General features: G+C 42.9%; 1 protein-coding gene across 1 annotated transcript; it reads left to right on the forward strand.

Moving 5' to 3' along the window:
- Window positions 1–301: 301 nt before the first annotated feature.
- Window positions 302–26,766, forward strand: LOC308306102 (uncharacterized protein; the record flags this gene model as incomplete). Its single annotated transcript, XM_080751002.1, has 8 exons — window positions 302–412; window positions 1,913–2,109; window positions 8,165–8,275; window positions 15,140–15,494; window positions 17,482–17,630; window positions 22,352–22,429; window positions 24,536–24,722; window positions 26,576–26,766. The coding sequence occupies exons 2-8, from the start codon at window positions 2,029–2,031 to the stop codon at window positions 26,764–26,766; spliced, it is 1,152 nt and encodes a 383-aa protein (XP_080607128.1). The 5' UTR covers window positions 302–412; window positions 1,913–2,028.
- Window positions 26,767–26,779: the final 13 nt, after the last annotated feature.

Genomic DNA, 26,779 nt, shown 5'->3' on the forward strand with positions numbered 1-26,779 from the left:
TCATTTGGGTCCCCAACCAGGGCCATGCATCCGGGTCCCCATCCGGAATCAATGGGGGTAAATTTACTATAATCACATTTTTGTCTTAGGAATGCGACAAATACAAACAAATATTATTGAACTCGAGTCTCCATGGCATGAGTAATCAATAGAATGAAAGTCATTTTGGGGGTGAACTACTCCTTTAAACTCAAACGGACTGCCTTTAGGACCTGGTGGAAGTGGCTGTGTAGCATGCAGCCAGCCAGTCCTCGGGCCCCTGCAGTGAGGAGACTAGAGCGGAGCATCTGGAGGAGTGCTGGCCGGCTGGGAGGCGCTTCAGGACGGGGAGGACGGGGAGACGAGAGGCAGGAGGCTCCGGACCGGCGGCGAAGCGAGACAAAAAGGGGGTCAGGCCTGGGAAAAAAGACGGGTAACGAACCACTGTGACTCACTCATTTAGAACCGTAAACCCGGCGCTATGCCGGACGCTGACGCGAGCAGCGTTAACCTCTATGTGATCGGAACAAAATGTGACTGAAAAGAAGCCTCTGAGAGCGGAAGACGCTCGGGGTGGAAGAGGAAATAGACAGCGATTATAGGTTATGGTTGGTGCCTTTTTGTGTTGCTGCAGATGTGCTCATTAGACGTTGGCCGATGTGCACTTGAACTTGATGTGGAGAATATTTACAGACAGGATTGCCTGGTTCGGATAATGTAACCCGCCTCATCATCATGAATATAACGTTTTTTTTAATCCTTAAATATCCGTGGCCTGTAAAAAGAGGTATAATCCCCTTGGGGTAATTATGTAGACTTTTATACCCTGCAAAAGATATCTAAAACATTGACATTTTTATTGCATAAACGCATCGAATAACATGATTTGATCGCAGTCTTTAGAGCGGCTCGTTTGATTCTAGCCTGATGTGCATGGAAAATGCCTGACACTAAAATGCCTGTGTGGCCTATATTAAATTATTTTCTTCAAGATAACACGTTCAGGTTATAACCTGCAATCAATGTCAGGGATGAGAACACTCCAATCGCCTGCATGGTGATCCTAAATACACCAAAACCAATTGGCAATAATCCCCGTGTAGATTTTTAAAGGAAATTAAACACAGACTGGTTTCTGAAATATGTTTTACATTACTGTATATGCGCATATGGTGTGTCCCTCCTACCGAAGTGCGTTACACACTCTTCAGTTAAACCTGGCGAGTTATGGAAATGGTGATGATGTTTAACAACGGTTTGTCACGGAAACAAATCTTATACTGTACAATATTGCCATCCAAAATGTGTTTGCATAATGTAGGCTATGTCCTGTCGCCTGAAGCAGTGCCATTTCTTGCCGTCTAGTGTATATCTGAATCCATGTGGCCTATAGGCCCTGTGCTATAGTAGCCATATAGTAGTCTATTCTATACAGCACCCTTTAACACCCGCAATAGTAGGCCAAGCACATTTTCAGATATATGCAGGTTTTGGCTATACTATTGAAAGAATATGCTGTAGCCTATTCATGATTCATTATAGAACATTACTTTTCAAATTAAAACATGCAATGCAAAACTGTTACTGAAAAAGCCAATCTTTGCAATACTGGATTGATTGGTTGATTGATTGATTGATTGATTGATTGATTGAAGAGTTTATTAGCAGTTTGCAATAGAAAAAAGTGCAGTTTCATGACAGCACAAATCACTGGTACAAGGTCAACTAAAAGGAGATCCTAGTAAGCTTTAGGCTTATTTACACAGGAACCACTGAACACTCCATGGCATGCCATGTTTGACTATACTCCTTTAAAGCATGCCAGTAACTTAATACTAAACCTTTTTAGAATATATCTGTAATACCTCACTTATTAACATGCTGGTTGTTAGATTATTCACCATCCTAATCAGGCCTGTTTTTCATTTTCCAGGAGAGCAGCAAGAAGAAGAGGGATCATCAAATCATATTTTTTGTTTTGTTCTTGTTTTGAGTTAAATTTCCATCAGAAGATCCCCTCATTCACACTGACCACCAGATCCTTTTGCAATGCCGTCCAACATTGGTACCAACATGCCCACCACCGCATTTAAAGGTGCAGATTACGGTGACTCGCCTGGACACAGAATGGTAAGAGAAAATGGCCAGGGGCGTCACAAGTGGGGGGAAAGTGGGACTGAGTTACTAGGGCCCAAGGTGGAGGGGGCCTTAATTATTATTTTATACTTTAGTTATTGAAAAATAGCAGATATACAAGCTCACCGAGTGCCGCGCTGTGAGCTTGTAGATCTGCTATTTTTGAAAAGTCGTGAAAATGTGTGCAAATCTTTGAATTATACTGTATGTATTTTTTTAAGCGAACATTTGTAACTCAAATGTTGCTTCTGGGGGGGTCCCTGGAACTAAATATTTTGAGATGGGGGTCGGTGGCCAAATACATATAATTTTGGGGGTTCTTCACATGAAAAGGTTTGAGCACCACTGACATAGAAACATAGGTTTTTCAAAAAAGATTTTAAATATTCAAAGACTTGCACACATTTTCACGATTTTTCAAAAATAGCAGATCTACAAGCAGATCTGTGAGCTTGTATATCTGTTCAATAGTTAAAGTACCCAGGGCCCAGAATTTGGTGTGGCACCCCTGTCCCAAACTGTGGGCTGGGGCCCACCGCTGGGCAGTGAGGGTATCGCAAGTGGGCCCCCAAATAATTGGCTAAACACTGCCATTTTACTGATGATATAACATTAGTATAAAACAATTAATGGAAAAAATGTAAAAAGTCATGGTATTTTTGACCGGTGCTCCTGGAACAGGAGCTAATAAGCTCCAACATCTGGCTTTGTCCGGTCAAAAACTGATGGGAAAAACATGTTCAAAAATGTCCGGGGCTTAAATAAACTGAAACGTGGCCTAGATCTGGCCCAGACATGGCCTACATCTGGCCCAGATATGGCTCAACAGTTGTTGTATTGGGTCCCATTGGCCAAGATTCGCAGGGCACGCTGTGATTGGCTAGCGGGTCCCTTGATGAAATGAATTCATAAAAGAGGTGTGATTTTTTCTTTAAAATTTAGTTTTCATTGTGATACTGATAAATAGTTCCATTGATCCAAGCCCGGAACACAATTGATTGATCATTAATATATCCTGACCCTGATCCCTGGGCCCTGATCCAGAAAAGGTTGGGAACCACCGACTGTTTATTTTGTCCAACGTGCAGGTGTAGTTAGTGAGAGGAAAGAAGGTGGGGAGCTCTATTCTGTTTCCAAAGCATGAAGAATGGAAGCTACAGTGTTAGTGTAGCAAATGAGGTCATCACTAAAGCCTGATTTATACTTTATCTTTCGACTGTCACGCACGCCGATCTACAAATAGTCTACAATTTCCGGAGCGCGACACAGCGGCACTAACGATGGACCATAAATTAAGCTTTAGTATGCCTTACAAAATGGCTCTGGGATTTTGGGGAGAAAGATATATAATCTATCTATAAATGCGAGAAGTCTCTGTCTGTCTGTGTGTCTGTAATCCGCGTATCTCGAGAACCGTTCGTCCCACCGGCTTCAGATTCGGCACGCGCGTTCCCCGCCGCGGCACGGAGTGCAGTGCCGGGTCTCGACCCGACCCGACGCGCGGTTTTCCCGAACCGGCGCGAAACGTTCGGAATCTCCTTATGCGGGGTTGATTGTTGACATCAGGCTGTTCCGGAGGAAATCAGCGAAAGCTCTGACTCATTGTGACATCACTTCATAAAAGGCTCTGACATCACGTACGCCACATGAGTCAACAAAAAATCTCTGTGAGTGTGTATGTATGTATGTAATCCGCGTATCTCGAGAACCGTTCGTCCCACGGGCACGCGCGTTCTCCATATATGGGCATAAAATGAATGCCCCCATATATGGGCATAAAATGGATTGCAGACAGACAGATACAGCACGCTGGGCCGCCCGGGCATAAAATGGATTGCAGACAGACAGATACAGATATCTCCATATATGGACATAAATGGACAGAGGCAAACAGATGGTCAAAGATCTCCATATATGGGCATAAAATGGACGCAGACAGACAGATACAGATATCTCCATATATGGGCATAAATGGACACAGGCAAACAGATGTTCAAAACGGGTCCTATGACAACAGGTATAATGAGGTTTGCATTAAAGGGGGAACCGGCACTGTGTCTGCAACACAGTTGGAGGCACAGACAGATACTCCATATATGGGCATAAAATGGACGCAGATAGACAGATATCTCCATATATGGGCAGGACATAAAATGGACGCCGACAGACAGACAGACAGATACAGATATCTCCATATATGGGCATAAATGGACACAGGCAGACAGATGGTCAAAACGGGTCCTATGAAAACAGGTATAATGGGGTTTGCATTAAAGGGCGGGGCATTCATTCCCTATTTACATTGTTCCGAGTTGGCCAGGTCGCCGACTAGACGCTGGGCCGCCCGAAGCTTCTAGTAATAATAATTATAGACTAGGCCTACCCTAGTTGATGGATGTGTGCTGTGGGGTTTGGTGCAGGGGACAAAGGGTTAAGGTGGGTGGTGACAGCATTTTGTTGTTGTCGTGAGGAAACCCTGTATTTCCAAAACCGTACGTTTTGCATTTATCATTTTCAACATGATTTCAAATAGTGAAAATAGACACAACGCCCCGCACCGCAAGGCGGTTTGTGCTTGTAGATCTGCTATTTTCACTAGTCTTGTGCGACAGTCTTGTGTGATGAAGCAGGACTTTACTTAACGAAAAAACTTGGAGATACAAGGTTTCTGCCCGACAGTGACACTTTGTGCCATATTGCTCTTTCACATCGCCATGACTATAGTTTTAGGTGGATCTGATAACAAAACAACTTATTTGGGTCCAGTGACAAATGACTCAACCATTCCATATCAGCACGTAATACAATCCTTCCCATGTCACCTATTTTATGAATGGGCTGATCACTTCAGCCATCAGTTTCATTTCATGCCTTATTGATTCCGTGCAACCGACAGGAGAAGACTTGGTAGCATTGATCCCTCTGTCCTTTTATTGAACTTAGGAATCTACTCTCCTCTCACCTTGGTGCACGGCCTGTAATACAGTCCCCCTAATCAATGCTACTGCTACATTTCGTCGCTGTCGGGCAGAAACCTTGTATCTCCACATTTCAACTTTTTAATGTGTTTTTCATAAATCAATGCACTACTTCATCGTACAAGAGAGTAAATAACTGAACTACAAGTTCACAACGCGTTGGCAGTTTTGGATGTACAAGTTCCCCTCCTGGCAGCATCTCACCCTGCCTGTGTGAGTTGATACCACATACCATAGGTGATGGTGGTTGATGACGTGGGCGTTGGCTTGATGTAGGTCGTGTGCGAGGCGGAATGGCTCTATGTCTGCTTTTTACTGGTGGGGGGTTGGGGAGAGGGAGCGGGGTGTGTGTGTGTGTGGGGGGGGGGGGGGGGGGGGTCTGTCCTCTTCCTCTACTACGCTACGCGGCACTGCCCCTAGTCCTGTTGCCTAGCAACAGGCATTGCCTTAAATAACCGTCCGCCTAGATGAAAATAGTGCAATGATATTGACGGCATTGTGGGGTTCACTCCAGGCAACAACAAATTGTTTTACAGGCTGCTTTAAAAATATATATTTTTGGGATGAATTCATGTCGGTAATACTTTAGCTGTACTATTTCCACTTTGTGTGTGTGTGTGTGTGTGTGTGTGTGTGTGTGTGTGGGGGGGGGGGGGGGTCCCTCAATAGTGTGCTGTAGTCCAGTGGTTTTCAAACGTTTTGTGGCCAAGGCACACCACTGGGCAAGTCAAAAATATTAAGGCACACCTGTAATTGCGGTGAAATTAGCAGATCTCCAAGCTCACAACACTTCACAATATGATGGACTGTGAGCTTATAGATCTGCTATTTTTGCTATTGTTAACATGTGGAGAAAAAAATATATACATTTAAAATTAAACGTAAAGTTTTCGCCCATAATGACATCCAAAGTAGGAAGGCCAGGTTGAAAGTGGTTCAAATCTATATTTTCGATAAAGTATAAAGTGGATTAGTAGCTGTCTGGGGGTTTGGATTAGAGCAGTGGTTCTCAACCTATTCAGGCCGGGACCCCCAAAATAATCATAGTTGAAATGGGGACCCCCCACCCTGATGAACACTACTTGGAAGTTGGAAGAGTTGAGGCACTACATTTTGTTTAACACGGTTCTATTGTTGCTAGGCATTGTGAGCATGTAGATCAGCTATTTTCAACATTTTCCCGACCCACAGGTTGAGAACCCCTGGATTAGAGTGCAGACACTTGGCCATGTTGAGCATCTGTATGAACACAGTTGACCTGTGTTCAGAGGTGAGGGTGATATCTGTCGCTGCACGTACTCCTACAGGCTGGAGCGGAACCTGTCAGCGGGGAGTGTTGGGCGAAACGAGTAGGACGAAGGTTATACAAGTCTACGTCCTCCCGGTGGGGGCTCCTCACTGGCAACTGAGCCAGTAGGACACAACGGCAGTGACAACAAACACACATAAATGTGTGTGGGGAGGACGTGACGACTGAATTAGGGAGAAAAAGGGGTAAAAAGCAAAAGGGTATAGAATTTGCCTCTGTATTGGGAAATGAGTGCTTATACCTTAAATTCTAAAATCATTCACAGCTTGTTGTGTAGTTGCATGTATTTGCAAAGCACGCCTGGACTCGTGCCACACAAGTGTGTCTCAGAACACCGTTTGGTAACCACTGGTGTGGTCTGTTCAGAGAGAGTCTAGAAATAGTGTTAATCGATTGTCAATGTGTGTATAAAAACTATGTGGAAAGTGTTTGCGTCTTAGTTCCACTTAGCGTCTTTTAGCGCCAGATTATGTTAATTGGATTTTAGAAGACCATTTTCAAATATTTTGGAGAGTGGCTAACGTAATACAGTAGTGAGTGTAAACAATACATTTTTGAGAGTGTAACTCTGTCGCTATAAAGCCGCAACTCAATAATCACAGCTCAGATTCCGCCTGTCCCAACAGAAGGCAGTTTGTCATTCTGGAATGTTGAGGATGGGTGTATTTTCTCCATTCCCCAGCCGGCATAACAGCCTGACCTTTGAAATTCCTGGCTATTTTTATTGACATAATTTCCCCTTTCAGCCATTAGTATAGAGTTTGGGAATATGTGCCTACATGTACACAAGCCAAGGGTTGGGATTTTTGTAATATATCAAAATAAAATATAAAAGCCATTTCATATCATTTCATCATGGTATTTGTAACAACTTTCCAATCCTGACCAGACATCTTGAAATGGCTTACTATGCTCATCTCATCAGTCAAAACACAACTTGTCATTTTATAATAGATAATACATTAACGTTTTAGTGAGAAAATAATCAATATGAATATCACATAGACATTTTTACATAATTAAATGTTGACTGACCCTGACAGCAGTCAGCAAACCAGCATGCAGACTCCATATAGCATATTAGAATAACTGTCAGTAGAAAATAAATAATACAACATTGTGTTATTATTATCCCCCCTCTGTATGGGGATTGCAATCTCATTTACATTCAGGCGAGTTGTTGCTGGTGGTCCTATTCAGTGATTACTGAAACCCCGGAACATATACATTAGTATCATCTGTTCTTCCATCAACCCTGGCGGATGCTTTGTTTGCTTTGTTCAGTTTTGGTGGGAAGACAGTTTTATTAATCAAAGAAAAATTGCAGTGTAGGGGGTTGGGGGGGTAGCAGACGTCTTTGTAACGGTGTCAAGAAGGGGATCCTCTGTGTAAGGTCAGCTCCGCGTCTGCAGAGCTTTCACTTCAGCCTGCCTCAAGAGTGTGTCATTCAATTTGCTAGCCATCTCATTGTCCACTGAGCCCCAAAAGGGGCTCAAGGGCCCTGTTGTAGTTCCCCTGACTGTTTGAGTGTTTGTGTGTGTGTGGTGGATTGGTGAGTGTACAACAAATGCAATCTGAAGGTGGGCACATCTTTAGTTGGGTTCAAGCAGCCACTCGGCCCCTTGCATTGATGATCCCACCCCATCAGACCTGTACTGTAATACTGATATGTCATTCTGTACTTTACTGTACTGCATAATTACCGCAACTATTGAAGGATACTGTGTGTCTCAGTCTAATGCTGTATCTCTTTGGTTCACAGGGTGAACAATACACAATACTGGACAAGGATCTAATGACAGAGGAGAAGCCGGCCAAATGTAATGCCTCTTATAAAACTGGCAGGCCTGGAAGAAAACGCAAGCAGTTCCCTGTGAGTACCAGTGACTTTATGTAACAAGAATCCTGCTATCGCCTGTACAGTACTGTACTTTGCTGACAGTTATTCTACTATGGAGCCTGTCTGCCTGCCGGTTTGCTGACCTCTCGTATTACAGTTAACAAAAGAAAGAACTATTTCAATACAAATTTTCCCTTTATGGGCCAATGAAGCCTTGAACATGCAGCGCAGTGATGTGAATAATCACTGCATGCAATATGGGAGTTTCAATGGATCCTCAACCAACATGTTTTGTGCGCTGCACCTTGCAGTTCCCCCTTTAGAATATAATGGAATTATATCTCACATAAGACACCTCCCGCCTTGTGAGTTTCCTAGTCCTACTACTTGCTATACCAGTATTAACTGACACATATGCGCCTAAAAAGACCACACTTCAACTAAGGTTCATTCTACTGAGTGCCTTATACTTAAAGCCACTGAAGAGTGTCTAAAAGTAGATAAAAGAACCCCCATGCTTGCAATCTGGGCACCTCTGGGGGTGTTTTCACAGCAGTTAAGGGTGACAGAGTTAGGGCAGAGTTACCACATGAATAAATACTGGAGACTGGTAGGTGATTTAACGGGACGTTTCTTTATCTCGCAGGAAAGCTGCCACCAAAAATATTCTTGACATTTGACATTTCCTGATCTCAAATGGCTTTTATTTGGGACGTATTGCTATGCTAAGCACTACATCTAAACACAGCAAGGCAATTCACTGTTAGCATGACTTGTTTGTTGTAATAATTAAAAAGCAAGTCAATCTGAAATGTAAACATAATGTGCAACCACCTTTATGCTGGCGTATACTATATCGTCGTTGTCGGGCAGAAACCTCGTATCTCCAAGTTTCATATTTGTATGTTTTTTCGCAAAGTAAAGCCCTGCTTCATCATACAAGGCCGTCGCACAAAGGTAGTGAAAACAGCAGATCTACAAGCACACAACGCCTCGCGCTGCGAGGCGTTGTGTGCTTGTAGATCGGCTGTTTTCACTAGTTTAAATCATTTTTAAAATGATAAATGCAAAACGAACGGTTTTGGACATACAAGGTTTTCACCCGACAACGACGATATACACACTAATTACGTAATACTTTTGTTATTTAAAGTGACAGTAATCCAGTTTGACCTGAAATAGAGAGAGATGTAATACTTTTGTCGCAACTACAGCACTTGATCTAATGTGATTATGCTTCCATGTATCACAATAACTGGCTCTCAATGCAACATATGAATGTGAGATATTTTGAATCATACAATGTTATTCCAGATAATATTCCTTAAAAGCATAGTGTAGGCCTTTCTTGAGAGATTTATTGCACAGATCTGCTTTTAGTATTGTTTGGGATGTCTGTGAAATATTCGCCAACATCTTTTATCAATATCCAACTTTATGATGTAAAAGCAAAGTATTATAGCATTTCCAAGAAACAAAGGGAAGGCAGTCTAGTCATGGACAAATATAGATATGAATCTACATTACTAAGTTATTACTTGAACATAGGGAATTACAAAAAATGAATAATTGAGCAATTAATTTATCAATTTTGTAATGGATATTCCTTATTAATTAATTATGTTGGGTTTTGGCCATAGATAGATCAGTGGTTCTCGACCTTATTCTGGGGGGGTCCCCAGATGATTAACTTAATGTGCAATGTTGTTTTCTCACTCAACAGTAAACAAACCAACTTAAAGTTTAAGTGAGGGTATCTGCACATTTCTAAAGTGACAATTTAAGGACTTTTTGATACCTCTAAAATGACAAATTAAACATTGGCCAAATGGTCAAATATTATAGGCAGAAATTGTGAAAATAGCCGATCTACATGCTCACAACGCAGTGTTGTGAGCTTGTAGATCTGCTATTTTCACAATAGAACCGTGTTACACAAATTGTAATGCATCACCTTGTAGTGCTCGTCAGGGTGGGGGATCCCCAGTTCAAATATGATTATTTTGGGGGCCGCGGCCTGAAAAGGTTGAGAACCACTGGACTAGATGACTACTATAGCTCTGGTCTGATAAGCTGTTGTGTCAAAGCAGTGATGAACTGAGTTGGCTGGATAGTGTTTTGACCTGACCTGTGTCTAATTGTCTGTGCTGCCTGATTGACTGGCTGTGAACTCTAACCTCTGGCAGACGGCCATATGTGGATCAGTGTGTCACTAAATGTGTTGCATAACACTGACTGTTGCCGACAGGCATTGGTGTGTGTGTGTGTGTGTGTGTGTGTGTGTGTGTGTGTGTGTGTGTGTGTGTGTGTGTGTGTGTGTGTGTGTGTGTGTGTGTGTGTGTGTGTGTGTGTGTGTGTGTGTGTGTGTGTGTGTGTGTGTGTGTGTGTGTGTGTGTGTGTGTGTGTGGAGGACTATATTTATGTGGCCTTGTGTGATTGTTATTTTGTGTGGTTGTGTCTCCGCCAGGACACCTTGTCTGTGTGTCTGTGTTTGCCTCCTGTGCACAGCTAATCTCGGAAACTGCTGGACTGATCAGTGTCAAAATTCTCTCATGCAGAGTAATTTGAAGTTTTATGAGATACGAAAAGACAGCCACAATTGATGTTTGAGGTTCTTCTGATCGCTTCATTTCAATAATTATTTGAATGCATTACATAAGTATCATACTCTTATACTGTATGGCCATATGATAATTTACTCAGGATTACTGCATTATTAGTGGTTTGGTTTTGTTCTTTATTACTGGCACGACACTGATTTTACAGCAGGTCTTTAAAACCATGCTAGACCATGCTAAACCATGTAGACCAGGGGTCTTCAATGTTTTCAGGCCAAGGACCCCTTATTTGAGAGAGAGAGAGATGAAGCAGGGACCCCCACAACCTTCTCATAGATTCCATATAGTTTCATTGTTTGACAGCAAAATCATCAGTGTATTTTCGATTCATGTCAATTTGTGTTTTCAGATACGTATTTAACCACTTGAATCGTCAATACATAACTTGACATTTCACTCTGTACTTAGTCTGCTCTTTTTCCCCTCTACACCAAACGTCTTTGCTGAAAATAGCCGATCTACAAGCTCACAACGCCTATGGACACTAAAGTGGTTAAAGTTTCTATCACACAAAGATTTGGAGGACCCCCTGTAGTAACTCTGAGGACCACCTAGGGGTCGCTGACCCCCTGTTGAAGACCTCTGATGACCTCACATCCATTCTGTGAATGTGAGGTCTACACCTGCCCTGCCATTTTGCTTCCATCACTCCTGTTTGCTGAAAATCCTCAGTTTGAAGACAGAAAGTCTTTCTTTGTCGCATGTCTGAATTGCGGGGGTTTAGATGTAAGCACTCTACCTGTCGACAGGAGTTGAAGGATCTAGCGCTACTGTCGACAGCATGATCTGATCTCACAAGACATGCTCCACTTTCTGCTTTCACTGACCCAGTAATGGCATTATCTGTCTGGGAAACGGTTCTTATTTTATTTTTTTCGTGGCTATTTTTAGGGCAAGAACAGAGACGCCCTATATGAAAACACCCCCCACCCCCGTTATTACCCCCATCTCAGATTTCCTACACTTCGAAGAGTTGGAATTGATCTTTTCTAGGTCGACCCAAAAGAGAGAGAGCACATTTGGTGATCAAGGTGAAAGGGTTGTGCAAGTGATGAATCTTTCTCATTTAAAATGCGATTCTTTTGAATAATAGTATTGTCTCTTGGAGTTGGGTAAATGGTCTTCGTGGAATGAAATATAGTTTCTTGGGCGTTCCAAACTAAACAGACCTAAGGGGAAAAATCCCTCCTATCCCTCAAATAGCCAGCATTCTTTTCATATTTGTGTCTTGCTGTAACAAAGAAACTGCACGGTTACAGGAAGCTCCGTACTGTACTCTGTGCTCTATACTGTACTACTGAACTTGTACATTATCCTTTATTTGCCTCTCACTTAATTGGCGTACCGCAGAGCTATGTACACAGCTTTGAAGTTTATGGCTTCCCATAAATGGAGCAAGGTGGGAAATTCCTCAATTCATTGACTAATAAGTGTAAAGTCAAAGTTTTTAGTTCTCCCCAGACACAGCTGTGTAAAAAAAAAAGAACGAAAAAAAGAAAAAGAAATTCACTATGAGATAGTTGCATATCATTGCTTTCGGGTAGAAACCTTAAAGGAGTAGTTCACCCCAAAATGACTTTTTTTCTATTGATTACTCATGCCATGGAGAGTAGAGTTCAATAATATTTTTTGGTTTTTGTCACATTCCTAAGACAAAAATGTGATAACAATAAATTTACCCCCATTCATTTCGGATGGTGACCCGTTTAGAAACGGGTCACCATCCGGAATCAATGGGGGTAAATTTACTCAAATCAAATTTTTGTCTTAGGAATGTGACAAAAACCAAAAAATATGATTGAACTCTACTCTCCATGGCATGAGTAATCAATAGAAAAAAAGTCATTTTGGGGTGAACTACTCCTTTAAGTTCCAAAGCTTTCAGGAAAGGGATGAAATAGCCTTTGTGTTGACTGTTCCAATGGATCTCAAATGTAGTTATTATTTTGTCACAAGCTCTTGCAAAACATTTCAGTGGTTAAATATTTATAAAACCCACTGACATGCATATGACTGTGGTTTCAACCTGGTGTCTCTATTTTGAGCATGACATTATAGGCAAATATAGCTGCTCTATAAGCTCACAATGCATCACGGTGCATGCATTGTGAGCTCGTAGACGAGTATTTTGAGAGACATTGTATATGACCAGTAAGACTCCCTAATCCTAAACTTTAGAAGGCAATCGTAGCCAATCAGGAGGGAATATGGGAAATGGGACAGATCCATGTTGATGACATGACTTTAGAGATACTGTGTACCACTTTGCCAGATTTTAGGGCAAAATCTGTAGGAGCAGTGTCCAAAAATGTGTTTTGCAAGAATCTGCCTCATGGTGGCGCTAGAAGAGGGCCATGTGAGAAATTGGCATGGATCGGGGCAACGATGGCGGAGATATGAGTAGGGCAAAAGTGTGACGTGATGTGTGACTGACAGACTGACTGACAGCCGGTGGAGGTTTTGATAGTAACTGCGACCTAACGGTCGCAATAAAGTATAAAATAGGGCATAAGTGGTTAACGGATGACCAATAGCATTTATGAAAGAAAAAGATGAGAGATGGAGATACAAGGATTCTTCCCAACAGTGATATACAGTAAATGTATCACTTTCTGTCAAGCTGTCCATTTCCCCTCTCACTGTAGCATCGACCTATAAAGGCCTTACCCTGACACATCGACAATGGGAATTTTCTTTCCCAAGCCACTCTCTCAGATAACATTTTTTCTCCAAGGCTTCTCGATGACACCTTGTAAATCCTGGGTTTGTGTACTACAAAGCCCTCTGCAGTAGATCTAATGATGTGTCTTAACCGCTGGCAGCTGCAGCACCGCTGCACGTCTTCTTCATTATATCAAATGGTGATTTAGTGCTACAGCTATAATGATATGTACACCTGACAGATGGCCACGATACCAAAAAAAATCCAGCTTTCTCTTCCCCTGCCTCCCTGCAGGTTACACGCTGAGTACATTAGTGTGGGCAACTCGTTAGAGTGGCCATCAAAGGGGCCGCCGATAGCCAATTGCTTAAGGCACCTACCACATAGGCTCTGATGCCTGACAGCAAGTCCCGGGTTTGATTCCCGAGTTAGTGTGGGCATCACACTAGTGTAGCTATCAAGTTAGTGTGGCCATCACGTTAGTGTGGGCAACAGGTTAGTGTGGGCAACAGGTTAGTGGGGGCAACAGGTTAGTGTGGCCATCACTCTTGGTTGCACATCGGCACTTGCCTGGCGTTGCCAGCCTCTATCACACACTTCGTTTTGGGAAGAGAGTCTGGGATTTCAGGAAGAGTTTTCATTTCTGGGGTTTGCCCCAAACCACATGCCCCAAGCTTACAGAAACCACGTGCCCCAAGCATACAACCCTGATTGGCCAACCCTTGAAGCTGTTTGAGGAAATAGAATCTCAATGGATCGGTGCCAGACCGTACTACAACACCACTACCGCCAGGGGGTGTTGTTGTGTTCGGTCTGGTTTATTAACCAGGCAACATCGGCACACAACTAATTATAAATCAGGCTTAAGTGTGAGCAGCAGCCAATTGGGGAAGGGTAGTTAGTAGTTAAGTATTAGCAATTGTGTGTCTTTGCTTTTGTCTTTGAGTGTTTTCCTACATTCACACACTGCTGCTCAACTGCTTGTTATGGATGTCAGAATACTATAATCAAAGTCAGAATATCAATAGTGACTCAGCGGCAGGCTCGACAGTTATTTCCATTTATCACAACAAACAAATTATTGGCACTTCCTAAGAGTTACTGAGTAATTTAGGATTGCATGCAGGGAAGAGGGAATTCCTTAAAGCAATATTTGATTAGACTTTAAAACAGGGGTCTTCAGAGTTACTACAGTTACCCCAAATCTTTGTGTGATAGAAACCTTTTTTCCTCCTTTTTTATATTAACCACTTGAACCCGAGTGTCCATATTCTGAGAAATCTAGCCAAAAATAGCAGATCTACAAGCTCACAACGCCTCGCGGTAGATCGTCTATTTTCGTGAATATTTTGTATTGACGGTTCAAGAGGTTAAATATCTGAAAACACAAATTGAAATGAATCCAAAATAAACTGATGATTGTGCTGTCAAACAATGAAACTATATGGAATCTATGAAAGGTCGCGGGGGTCCCTGCTTCATCTCTCTCTCAACTAAGGGGTCCTTGGCCTGAAAACGTTGAAGCCCCTGCTTTAAAATGTATCTATATTAATACACTATACAACATTATCTACTGTATTATTGAGAATGATCTTCTTCCTTCCCTGGCGCGTGCAGGTGGAGGGCTGCAGCTCCTTTGCAGAGAGCATGGGTCTGGGTAACAGCCACGCAGGGCTGGGTAGGCCGTCCATGGCACAGGTCCACAACGGAGACGTGGGCGGGCACAGGGACAGGACGTCCGACGCCTGCTTCCCAAAACAGGAGAAGAGGGAAGTGGAGAACGGCCTGCCTAGAGACACTCCCTGCCGGGCAGAGGACGGCTCACTGGGCCAGCGCGGATCAGAGCGCCCTTCTCTGGAGAATGGATTCCTAGCAGCCAGCCGGGAGGAGCAGGACTCTCAAGGGAAGGACGACAGCCTGGCAACCCCGCACAAGAAACGAGGCAGACGGAAACTGGAGCGCCCGACAAAATGTGAGTTATTATTGGCTCCGTTTTTCTCAGCTCTGTTATCTTCTGTGTCCGACGCCTGTTTTCCATTGTTCAACACAAGTAAAATTAAAGCTACAATGAATAGGATTTCAAGAAAACAACTATGTATAGACTGCGTCTGCAGAGACCCTTCCCTCTGCATGTATTTTTCTTATTTTAATTAGTCGAGACGTTTCTGGGCGTCAGCCTTTGGACAGTAGGGGGGGCGCTATTGGTGTCATTGAGCCAGGGAGGACGGGCCAACGTTGAATGTTGTGTTTACAAGACACAATCATAGACAGCGTTGTTTAAGGGGAGGGTGGGGGATGACAAATGCATGATGAACCATGGGCTGCAAATAAACAACAGACCTAGAGGTCCTATGTAATTGAGAGGACTTAAAGTATATGTGTGTCACGTACACTGTACTCCAGCATTGCAGATCGCCTTTCCACTGGGCCAGTTTAATATACATTTGCTCATCACGGCATTGTTTTTGGATCGGCACAAAAAAGCAAAAATCTTATTCGAATGCCCAATAGATACATTTTTGTGGTAGAGCCATGGAAGGCCATTGGTTGTCTCTTCTCTAGTTGTCTTACACAGGCTCTCTCTTATTAATGAATCCATCACTCTCTCCATACTCGTCTCTCCTCTCTATTTTATCCTGCTCCTGGTCAGCCACGTGTTCTCTCTCAGTGCCGCGGAGAGACGCTCAGGCTGTGACCTTGATGAGTGGTGCAGTAAATAAAACCCAGGGTAGAGCGAGGCAAGCCGTCTCCTGGCAACGTGCCTCAGTCGCTTGCCGAGTGCCGGGAGTCAGCGGGTCTCTCTTGTGGCCCGCCACTTGGTTGCTGTCTGTGTTTGAGTGTGTGTGTGTGTGTGTGTGTGTGTGTGTGTGTGTGTGTGTGTGTGTGTGTGTGTGTGTGTTCATGTGTCTGTGCATCAAATAGGGTCGGGTGGGGTGGGGGCTTCCAGGTGGATGGCACTGTGCCCAGAGCTTTTACACACCAAGTAGTCTGCACTCTGTATTAACCTGATCTATGCATGCTGTGGGTGCTGTCTTTCTCACACACACGCATGCACGCACTCACGCACGCATGCACACACACGCGTACACACACACATGCACACACAGACATAGTCACAAAGACATGCACATGGTCACACAGGGAAGAGAGACAGAAAATGTGCAACTCTAAATTACTTCATTAATCCCAGAGCCCACTGGTCCTTGCTGACCACTCTAAATTTGCTCCATGCATCCGCATAGACACGCCACAGTTGACTTTACATACAGCTGTATATCCCCGAAATGTAATCAACATGTATTACATGATTACAAATGTAATCCTATTAATTACATGTTCACATCACGTACAGTATGCGGTAGTGTCCGACCGATAGGCGTTTTTTGTGTCCGATACGATAACCGATTTGAGGGAGGGGACAGTCACAGTGGCTCGGGAAAGAATTTTGGGCCAAAGATTTTGCCCCAATATGATTATGCAAAGGTACGGTGGTAGTAGTACTACAGACAGCTGCTTTCTTAAACCAATGTCTTTATTAAAGACTTAACTCTATGTTTTACTTGTCAGTCAAGGTGTCTGAGAAAAATAGAGTGACACAGAGACATGTACAGTATGTCCAACTGCCTGTTTGGGTGTGTGGGATAGTGACTGTGAGGACAAGCCAGCCTTCATCATCACACATGTTGTGCTGATATTTTAATAATTATTATTATTGGGGAGACATTTCACAGATACGATATGACCCGATATGACCAAATAAGGGCATATAGGTGCCGATATATATCGGCAACCGAAATATCGGGCACTAGTATGCGGGGCGATGCCAGTACAGTCACTAAAATAGTTTGTGTAGAGAAGAGAGAGCTAGCACCCCCATGACAGAGAGAGTTGAGAGGACGAGGGGGGCAGCATGGTGGATCGATAACCCGCCATGCTGGGTTTCTGTTCTCCATCTGGAGGGCAACAGGAAGGATTGGTGCGCCGGCTGGAGTGGAACCGAGCGCTAGCAATACGAGAGCTGGAACGCAGTCAAACTGGCAAGGTATACTCTCTGTGGGCAATGCAAGCCAGCTCTCCTCGCAAACCCAACGACCTTGGCAAGCCACACGTAAAGTTACTCCCCCCCAACCCCCCATACACACACACACACACACACATACTTACATACACACTGCCTCAGCGAATTGTTATGTAGTCACTTATTCCCATTGAGCAGGGGGGAGGGGGAGGGATGGAAAAAGAGAGAGGAGGGTCGGACGGTGCAGGCTGCACATGGAACAAACTAGAAGAGGCTGTTAAGAGAGTGGTCTATTGTTTGGACAGGCCTGTAGCTTCAATGACAGCCAGGGGTTGACTGCATAGAATACATGCCACCCAAAAGTTTCCCCCCTTAGAGCTCAAACAGGGTTTGGGGATACAACTCAATAGATGGCAGCCATGTTTACCCAGACCATGCCAATCCTCCTGCCAATGTGGGACACCGCCAGGCCTGTCACAATTATTACATAAATCGCTTAATTGCAATTATTTAAGACATTTTCCAAAAAAAGTAAAAAGTAAGAAATAGCAGATCTACAAGCGCAAAGTGCTTTAGCTTTAGGCTATTTCCACTATTCATATAAAATATAAAGTTGTTAAATTATGTTAGTTATTTGTCATATCTGGCCTGTTTTTGTTTATGAAGCCTAAAAGCAAAACAGAAATGTATTTATTATTCATAATGTTCCAATAACGTTCAACGACAAACGACAATTAAATCTTTAATCGCAATTATCAATTTATTATTTAAGTGTCAATTTATCGCCCAGTAAAATGTCATAATCGTGACACAGTTCACACAGTCTTGGAAACAGAATTTGATTCCATTCAAGTTTAGTTAACCACATTCAACCTGGTGTTTTATTTTATATGATAAACCATAAAATAGCGCTTAATCGGTCAAATACTGTAAGCCGACTAGAGTAGCATAGGTGTTTCTTGGGCAGGTTGTGATAAGAATAAGATGTGATTTTGGCTTCCTTCCTCCTCCTGCTGCTCTAGGGAAAAGGGAAAGAAGAAAAAAGTTTCATGAATCATGAATCCTGACTGTTTGATAGTGTTTCAGTTGGGTTGTCTCCATGCTCCCTGGCTAACCTCTCTGCTCCGCTGAACACAGGAAAACAATGATGTTCAAGAATGAATAACATGCCTTTGTTGTTAGGGACCTCCAGAATCATGGCTTGAGTTAATAGGAAATCCCGACATTCTCAGATTTTATTGCGGCAAAGCCTTTTCTTTTTTATTACTACTGCGGTTTCGGTGCAAATTTCAGCAGAGCCTGGAATATTTGCTGTTATTTTTGACGGTTTGTACACTCCCGCTAGTTTGTGGTTTTTGCAGCTTCCTGATAGGTGAAGCAGCACGTGTGAAAGTGGCTGGCTGATGATGTGCAGCCCCCCACTTTTGGAAGGTTTATTAAACAATCTAAAACCTCAGATTGAGACATGCATGGTAAACTGTATGGTGGAAATTATTTTAACATACATACTGTAGGCGTACAGGTTCTTTGTAATACTCAAAATGAGTAATATTCAAAATGATAGTTAAGTAGTAGGATGGCCTGTTTGATGGGTCTTAAATATTCACCTTGGTTGGCTGGTAGTAGGAATGAAGACCCTTACTCTGTGCCCCTTCTGCAAGTTCAACACCAGTTCTAAAAATAAATCAATAAATCAAACTGAATTTATTATAGTCTGTTTGTCAGTGAAGAGACATTTTGTCTCACCAGGACCCGAACTACAGAAAATAGTTTATTTATTTATTACATTATTACAAATGTTTGAATATGTTTTTCATTACTTTGAAATCTTTGAAAATCTTTTAAAATAATAATTAGAAAGCAAAATATTGGGTTATGTGTTTGGTTATGGACTATAAGAGGCTCATAGCTTGATGCTGCCTTGGGAGATTGGCATGGAGATTACATGTGGCCCCCAAAGTCACACAAACGAAGCAGTATGTTGTTGCCTTTTCTGCTCAGTGTCAAGGGTGTGTGGGAGGGACCATGCTAATGGCAGCCAGCTGCAGCTCTCGTGAAAAAGGGGGATGTAGGGTCAGAGGTGTGATATTTGCCAAAGTAAACCTGGCCCCTCTCCACACTCATCACAACCTGGGCAGCATCTCCATGCCTTCTGGGTTGCATCAAACCCACATATGGCACTCACCACCTAGTGTATACCCGAGTGTGCAATGTGATCCTAAATCCACTGTGATCAAGCAGAGTTTAACGGAGGATTTAGGACAGAGTAGAGGACATTAAGCCCTGCACCCGCGTAAGGAGTTTTACCCTGTCGGTTTCTCTTAGTGGAAGCCCTTAAGTGATTTTATTTACTTATTTGAACGTATTTAATCAGGCAGGACCATAAAGAGTACATGCCCTGGATTACAGTGTCAGCAATGTACAGCATTAAATTTCGGATTGAACATAATTAGTAATATACACATTTTATATAGCAGATTCATCTTACACAAATACATCAATTACGAATTACCTACATTACCATTTGCACATTGAGCGCATGCAGGGTGGGCAATGGTTTCTCAATAATCTGTTGCATTTGAACATAATTTATTTCCTTCAGAATAACACACAATCAAAGGGTAGCCTACTGCACACAAATGTGTACTTATGATCATTTCATAACGTGGCCTGGCTGACCTTAAAGCAAGAAATTATAGGCTACTCATGCACACAGGTTATACTGTAACAGATACAGGCAGTGGATGCCGTCCCTGCGTCTGCCGAGGACAGCTTTTTGGGAAAGTTGATAAAGCATTTGTAGAAATCTTGTAGTCTCCTCAGAGATATTCCTTTCAAGTGGTAATGTTTTAACGTGTCACTGCTGCCTACCTTTGGGATTAATGTCGTGTTTCACCTGGATGCAGTGTGGATAGCTTTTGTTAAGAGTCTTTAGGCATCCGTGTTTGTTGGATGTTTCATCTTCAAATGCGTGTGCATTGTTGTTAATTAGTGGCTTCTCGTTTAAAGGTGTCTGTGATGTAATATGTAACTAATGATACAACTTGTTTTGACTGTTCAATAGGCCTACACAACTTAATAACCCTCCGGTAACGCATACTGTAACTCTATGCGACAACTTCCCAACTCTCTTGTTCCGGTCTTACCTTCACAATAAAGTCTCTCCCGTTTACCTCCCAATGCAGCACATTTTACACAGGTTATTATAAGGTCATGCAGACCTGATCTACCGATCTCTCTGACACGAGTTCGACACTTTCTCTCTCATTTCCATTTTCCCGTAACTTTCTCCACATTGGCTAGCGCTGTAGCCGGCGCACCACCATGGGTCCATTTGATTCTGGCTGCAATAGAGAAATAAGCCAAAGTTTATATCTAGAGCTCGATAAAGAAACTCTGGTGGTAATATGTAATTAATGTGCCGTGCGGCAGCGTTTTTAATTAGCTGAAGACGAGAGAGGGAGGCCTGAGTGATGCCGGCATAGAGGGCATTACAGTAAACAAGGCGAGTTTGACGTTGCTCAAAGACAAGAAGGACTTAGCCTTGGATAAAAGCCGTAACTGGAAGAAGGAGGATCTTATAGCAGCATTTATCTGCTTGTGAAATTTAAAATCACTGTCCATTATGATACCAGTAAGACGCCCTAAGGACATTGAGGCGTTACTCACGGTCGGACAGGATCTGCCGGGTTTCATAGTAAACTGCGACCTATGGTCGCAACAAACGCCCTGGGCTTCACATAGGGAGTCAGCTGGCCTAAAGGGCTGTCCATACTTTCTCCGAAAACCGAACTTTTCGTCAGAAAGGTCCGGTTCGACTACAAAATGACTTGAAAAGCATTACACCGAATTAGAGTTCAGAAATTCTCAGAAGAAAAGTTCGGTTTCGGGGAGACTATGGCCTTTAGTCAGGGTGAGGAGACTTGCCAGCAGTACTGTACCTGGTGTAAAAATCACGACCTCAGTTTTCTTTTCCTTCAAATTTAAAACATTTAGCCATCCAGGCTTTCATGTCAATGCTGTGGTTCAATGCACATCTTGGTTTAACAAAACAAGGTTATTACACACAGGATAAATTAACATTCATTTGAATGCTTTTCAAAAGATCCAAATGGGAAATGATCTTTGTAAATTAAGTGATATCAGAACGTTATGAAATCGGAGCACATGTTACAAGCGTAGGTGTGATTAAATTATGCTGTATCTAAATACAATTGCATATCAGCGCGCACACCCCAAGGAAAACTGACAAGTTGACAACACATCTGTTACTAATCGACAAATTAGACACAAAAGAATAATTCAGCCAGATTGAAAATGCTTATAGCCTACCGGTATACCCTACCATGTTCCAACCGATAGTTTAACTATTTTATTATGATCCAGTAGCACAAAGTTACCTATTTTAAATTCCATTATCACTGAGAGATATTATGTTTTATGCTGCTGAACTGAATCCAAACCATTGTTTAGTTAGAGTTATTACAAAGTATAGCTGTCCCACTTTTATGGGGGGGGGGGGGGGGGACGACACACACGATACAAAGACAGAGACAAATTCCTTTATTGGCCAATAAGCAGATTCTGAATATATTTCTACCGTTATCAAGTTAATTGTGCAGCCCTAATGTAAAGTAACACTTAGCATGATGTTAATAGCGTTAAGGTGGACATAAAGACTGAGCTTGAACGTCCTGTATAATTGATGTGTCTATTTACTAATTAAAAGGGTGGCTTCCACAGGTTAATGATGTAGATTAAGTATAATTGATGTGACCTGTAGCTTCTCCAGTCTCTTATGAATGATTCAGATCATCCATTGTCTCACTGTCTTCCCTCTAGATGTGGAACGCAAGGAGGATGACGGAGGAGATGCAGTCAAGAACGAGGTAAGAAAGAATTCTCTTTCATTATGTCTCCTTTCCCTGGCTGATGCTAGTGTTATGCTGTCAAGGACAAGCCACCTCCAGGGCCTACATCATCCACCACACTACCGTTGTGAGGCTAGTGTTAATACGCTGTCAAGGACAATCCCCCTCCAGGGCCAGTGTACGCCAGCAATTGCTCATCATGCTGTTTTTTCTTCCAGTCTACTTAGAATCTTTGTGCATGTCTTGTTATGGGGGTGGGTGAAGACACAGAGGGCTAAACACAACATTAGACAGTTAACAGTATACTTGACATACTTGACCTAAGTTCTTGGCTGACGAAATGACACCAACAGACATTCAGACAAGCATACAGTTAAGTCTTGGCTATACATGATAATGTTGATTTGTTTATCGATTAGAAGTGGGATTTTGTTGTGTGTGTAATGTTTTTATATTGTGATACAGAATGTCAGTACAGTAGAAAATGCAGACGGCCAGGTCAGTCTTTAGGTCTTTAAATATATGGTGCTTTTATTGATGATAGAATGTACACGATAACTATGCCTCTATTTCTATCTACTGGCTTATGCATTATGCTTACCTGTTCAGTCCTGGCACAGAGGGCCAGGTCAGATGTGAATTAAGTCATCTTTTATACTGTCTATATTGTTATACTATTTTAATTACTGTTACTCTACTACTAGTCTCGCGTAGCCAGACAACTATTCCACAATCTCCAAATGCTATATAGAGTCTGGAACGGCAGCTCCCGAACGGCGAGTATCGGAAGTAGCCAGTGCTGCACTGAACTGTAGTCCCATTGGAAACATAACAGAAACACAATAGCTCAGACAAAGTCATTCGAGCGGCCTATTCTTGTAGTTTACGAAAACGTTTGAAAACATCACGGTGGTAACACCAATAACACCAGAGAAAGACAAAATAACGCCCCCAGAAATGTTGAAAGGAGACATAACGCTTCCAGTAGGACATGTTATTGTTACTGCACCAAGGGAGCGGTTGCGTCACATCCGCTTTATCTCGCACTCATCGTTTCTATTTCCGTTAGCCAGACTGTGTGCCGGGAGCATTTGCCCAAATCGTGGAGGCAACAGTCTGGCCTCGCGAGACTACTCTACTACTTATTCTGTACTGTACTTGTTCTCTACCCTTAACTGTATCTTTATTTCATCCTTACTGCGGTGCTGCTTCTGTATGACAACTGAATTACCCTTGGGATCAATAAATGTCTATCTACAGTATTTACTGTATATTCCCTAGATCTGGGCATCACTCTTTATACCAAAGGATGAACTGGTAATGGTTATTGTTCTATAATGAATATACTATATCATGCTTATTGTCTGGTATGATGGCCTAACCTGGGGTAATCAGACTTTTCATGTACACAGTAAAATCCTCAGAGTTAATTTAACTGACTGTGTACAACTGGAACCAAAGGGACCCATTTGTGTAGATTTTGTACACTTTCAGAGTTTTAATGTATAAATTAACGTAGAGCCTGTACTTTAAGAATTAGGACTGCTTCCGATTCTTCAAGCAAAAGCCTAGCAAACGCTTGTCACTGTGTGGACAGGACAAGTGGAATCTGCACTAAAGGACACATTGTCAAGGGTTGTGGAGGACACGAGTAGTTCTCTCGCTTAAGCTGTGAAGTGACCTTGAACTTGTGAAAGAAATGGTACCTAAATGGCGTATAGATTTGAAATATCAAATACACTTGGGAGGCCCTCACATCGGCTGGCTCTGGTGACTTTGAGGCAGAGTCTGTTGCCAGGGCGGGTGCTGTGAATAGATACTGTGCCCATGCTCTTGCCGCTTGACGAATCACGAGCGGCAGCAGGGGACCAGATCAACATGTGAGTCATCATCTCTTTACAGGTTAGACACTCCCCTCCAGCGCCTCAACTATAGAACAAATCACTGAATCTTTAACAAGAGTCTGCCTCAGCTGCTCTAGAGATAGCTTCAGTTTAGCAGCGAAACTCACCTCCTCCTCTCAGAGTCTGTCACCGAATCCTAAACAAATAAGAAAATTCAGAAACCCAGTAGTAAAATTTTTTCTTTATCTATTTATTTCTTTTTATTTACGCCTTTAAACAGGGAGATCGGGGGAGGCTGCGAGGGGGAGTTGGTGGGGAGATCAGCCTTCGTCAGAGGCCCATGCCCAGAGTAACCTTCCAGGCTGGTGACCCTTATTACATTAGCAAGAGGACCAGGGAGGAATGGCTGGCCAAGTGGAAAATGGAGGTGAGTACCCCTTCTGGGTCCTCTCAGGGGATGCTAGACAGTACTGTCATATAACAAACGCATTTGTTTCTCAGTGGGAAATAAGGATTAGGAGTACTAAAAAACTTTGAGGGGAAAATCTACCTCAAAGTTTATTTCCTATCCTGCGAAAAGGGATTGTTACAGAAGTGGATAGCATTTCATTGGATATCATGTGGGTACAGGGTACAATGTTATGGCATGTGATGTATACAGTAGACTGGATTATAGTATATACAGTATACTGAAAAATCGAAACCCTAGTTTTGACATCAGAACTTCAAAAACCACAAAAAGCTGTTTGCTATTTGCCTTCGCAGGGCTAGAATAGCGCAGGAGGATTCAAGTTAGCCGACTGGCTGGCTGGTCATGGGTTGTGAATCACTAGGGTTAAGAGTACAGCACCATAGTGCATTTGTGTCCAAGTGTATTTGATGGGTCATTTGATATCACATGAAGGTACCATTTATTTCATTGGCTTTGTGTGGGGGGGGGGCTGGGTTCACTCGGTTCATGGGTTTCCTGTCTTTGTTTGTGCTATATCCATTGTTGGCAAATGAAAATTCATGGCAGCTGTTGCTTCCCAGTCACCTTCACTTGACTTATGCTGTACAGATGAAAGTCTTGTAGTTTTTACACAGTGGTTCCACCCCATAAACCTCCCCTTGTTGTATCCTTCTTCTCAATTACAATTTTGCTTCTCCGTGTGCGACACTTATGCATCACAAGGTTTTGTTACTTTGCATCGACACTCACACTTTCCATCTCACAACACTGTAGGAATACAGGAAATGGTTGTTTTTGATAAATCAACACTGGTGTAGAGTGTAGTGTTGTAGCACCCTGGTTCCTATTAACCCTATTCTGTATGCTGTGCATGCATGTACAAAAATATGTCTGCACAGTGAAATCAATAGTGTTAAATGTAATTGCGTAAAACAGGATGTGTTTTCGCCGGTGAACACTAATATGGAACACACAGTGTTTTTTATTTATCCCACAATGATCACATAGCCAGTCTTAAGTCTCACTGGATATGGCAGCAAAGCCTGGTTTCATTTCAGACCATTAATAACTGTTCCCAAAAACAACACAGTGTGTAAATCCTGTAGCATTTCCAACCCGCCCGCCCAACCCCTCCACTACTTAGGCCAGTCATGATAGATATTACTCCTGGTTGTACTGTGATGTAGAGCGACTATATGAGTGTTACATAACGAGTTGTCTCCATAGTAACCAGAAGTCTACTGACCCCCCCCCCCCCCCCCCCATACACACACACACACACACACACACAAGCTTTCCATTGGAACAGGCTTGAGGAGAAGCCATTAAAGTGTCTAAAGGCAGGAAATATTGCCAAATTAGCAGGACATGCTGGGGTCTCACAAGTGAAATGTCGTTAAATACCGGGGGAAATAGGCATTTCACATCTTCCACGCAGAGAGGGGTTTTCTCTACAAGAAGAATATCGAAAAGAGTTGTTTTTCAGTTTTTTGTTGTTGTTGCAAAGAGGCAGATTCTGTGCAAGCTCGTCTGTTGCTTCCCCTTTTTGTCGTTTGGCTCATTACACGCTTTCATCTAATTTGGACAGGGATTGATTTGTTTTGGCATTGCAGGCCAGCCCTTTTCCAGAGGACCTCGCAAACGGTGCAGATTAAAGTTGGGTTAGATTCTGTGCTCTGTGCCTACAGAGCATTTTTGTTCTAGCATGTTGCTGGGGCAGTCGAGGCTGTGAGGACATTTTGCCTGAAAGGCTTAGTTTACTGACTGAAACCCTGCTGTCTCGCGCCTTCCCTCCGGGAATGGGATCACTCTTTTTATGTGTCTTGTGTTACAGTGGACTTCTCCCACTTCTCACTCTCTCTCTCCCAGCCCATTCTCTTCCTGACCCCTCCCCCAGCTATGGAAATAAACTCTGTGTTATGGATATGAGGGTGAAGATGAGGTTTGCAGCAAATTTCCAGCCCTGCTTGCTCTCGCAAGGCAAGACAGCCTCTTGGATCGCTGCCAACATTTTGCAAGTCCTCTCTAGCCAACCAGAATTCCTGTCTGGAATCACCTGACCCTGAATTCTCA

The sequence above is a fragment of the Nannobrachium achirus genome, assembly GCF_963921795.1.
Source record: "Nannobrachium achirus genome assembly, chromosome: 20".
NCBI lineage: Eukaryota > Metazoa > Chordata > Actinopteri > Myctophiformes > Myctophidae > Nannobrachium > Nannobrachium achirus.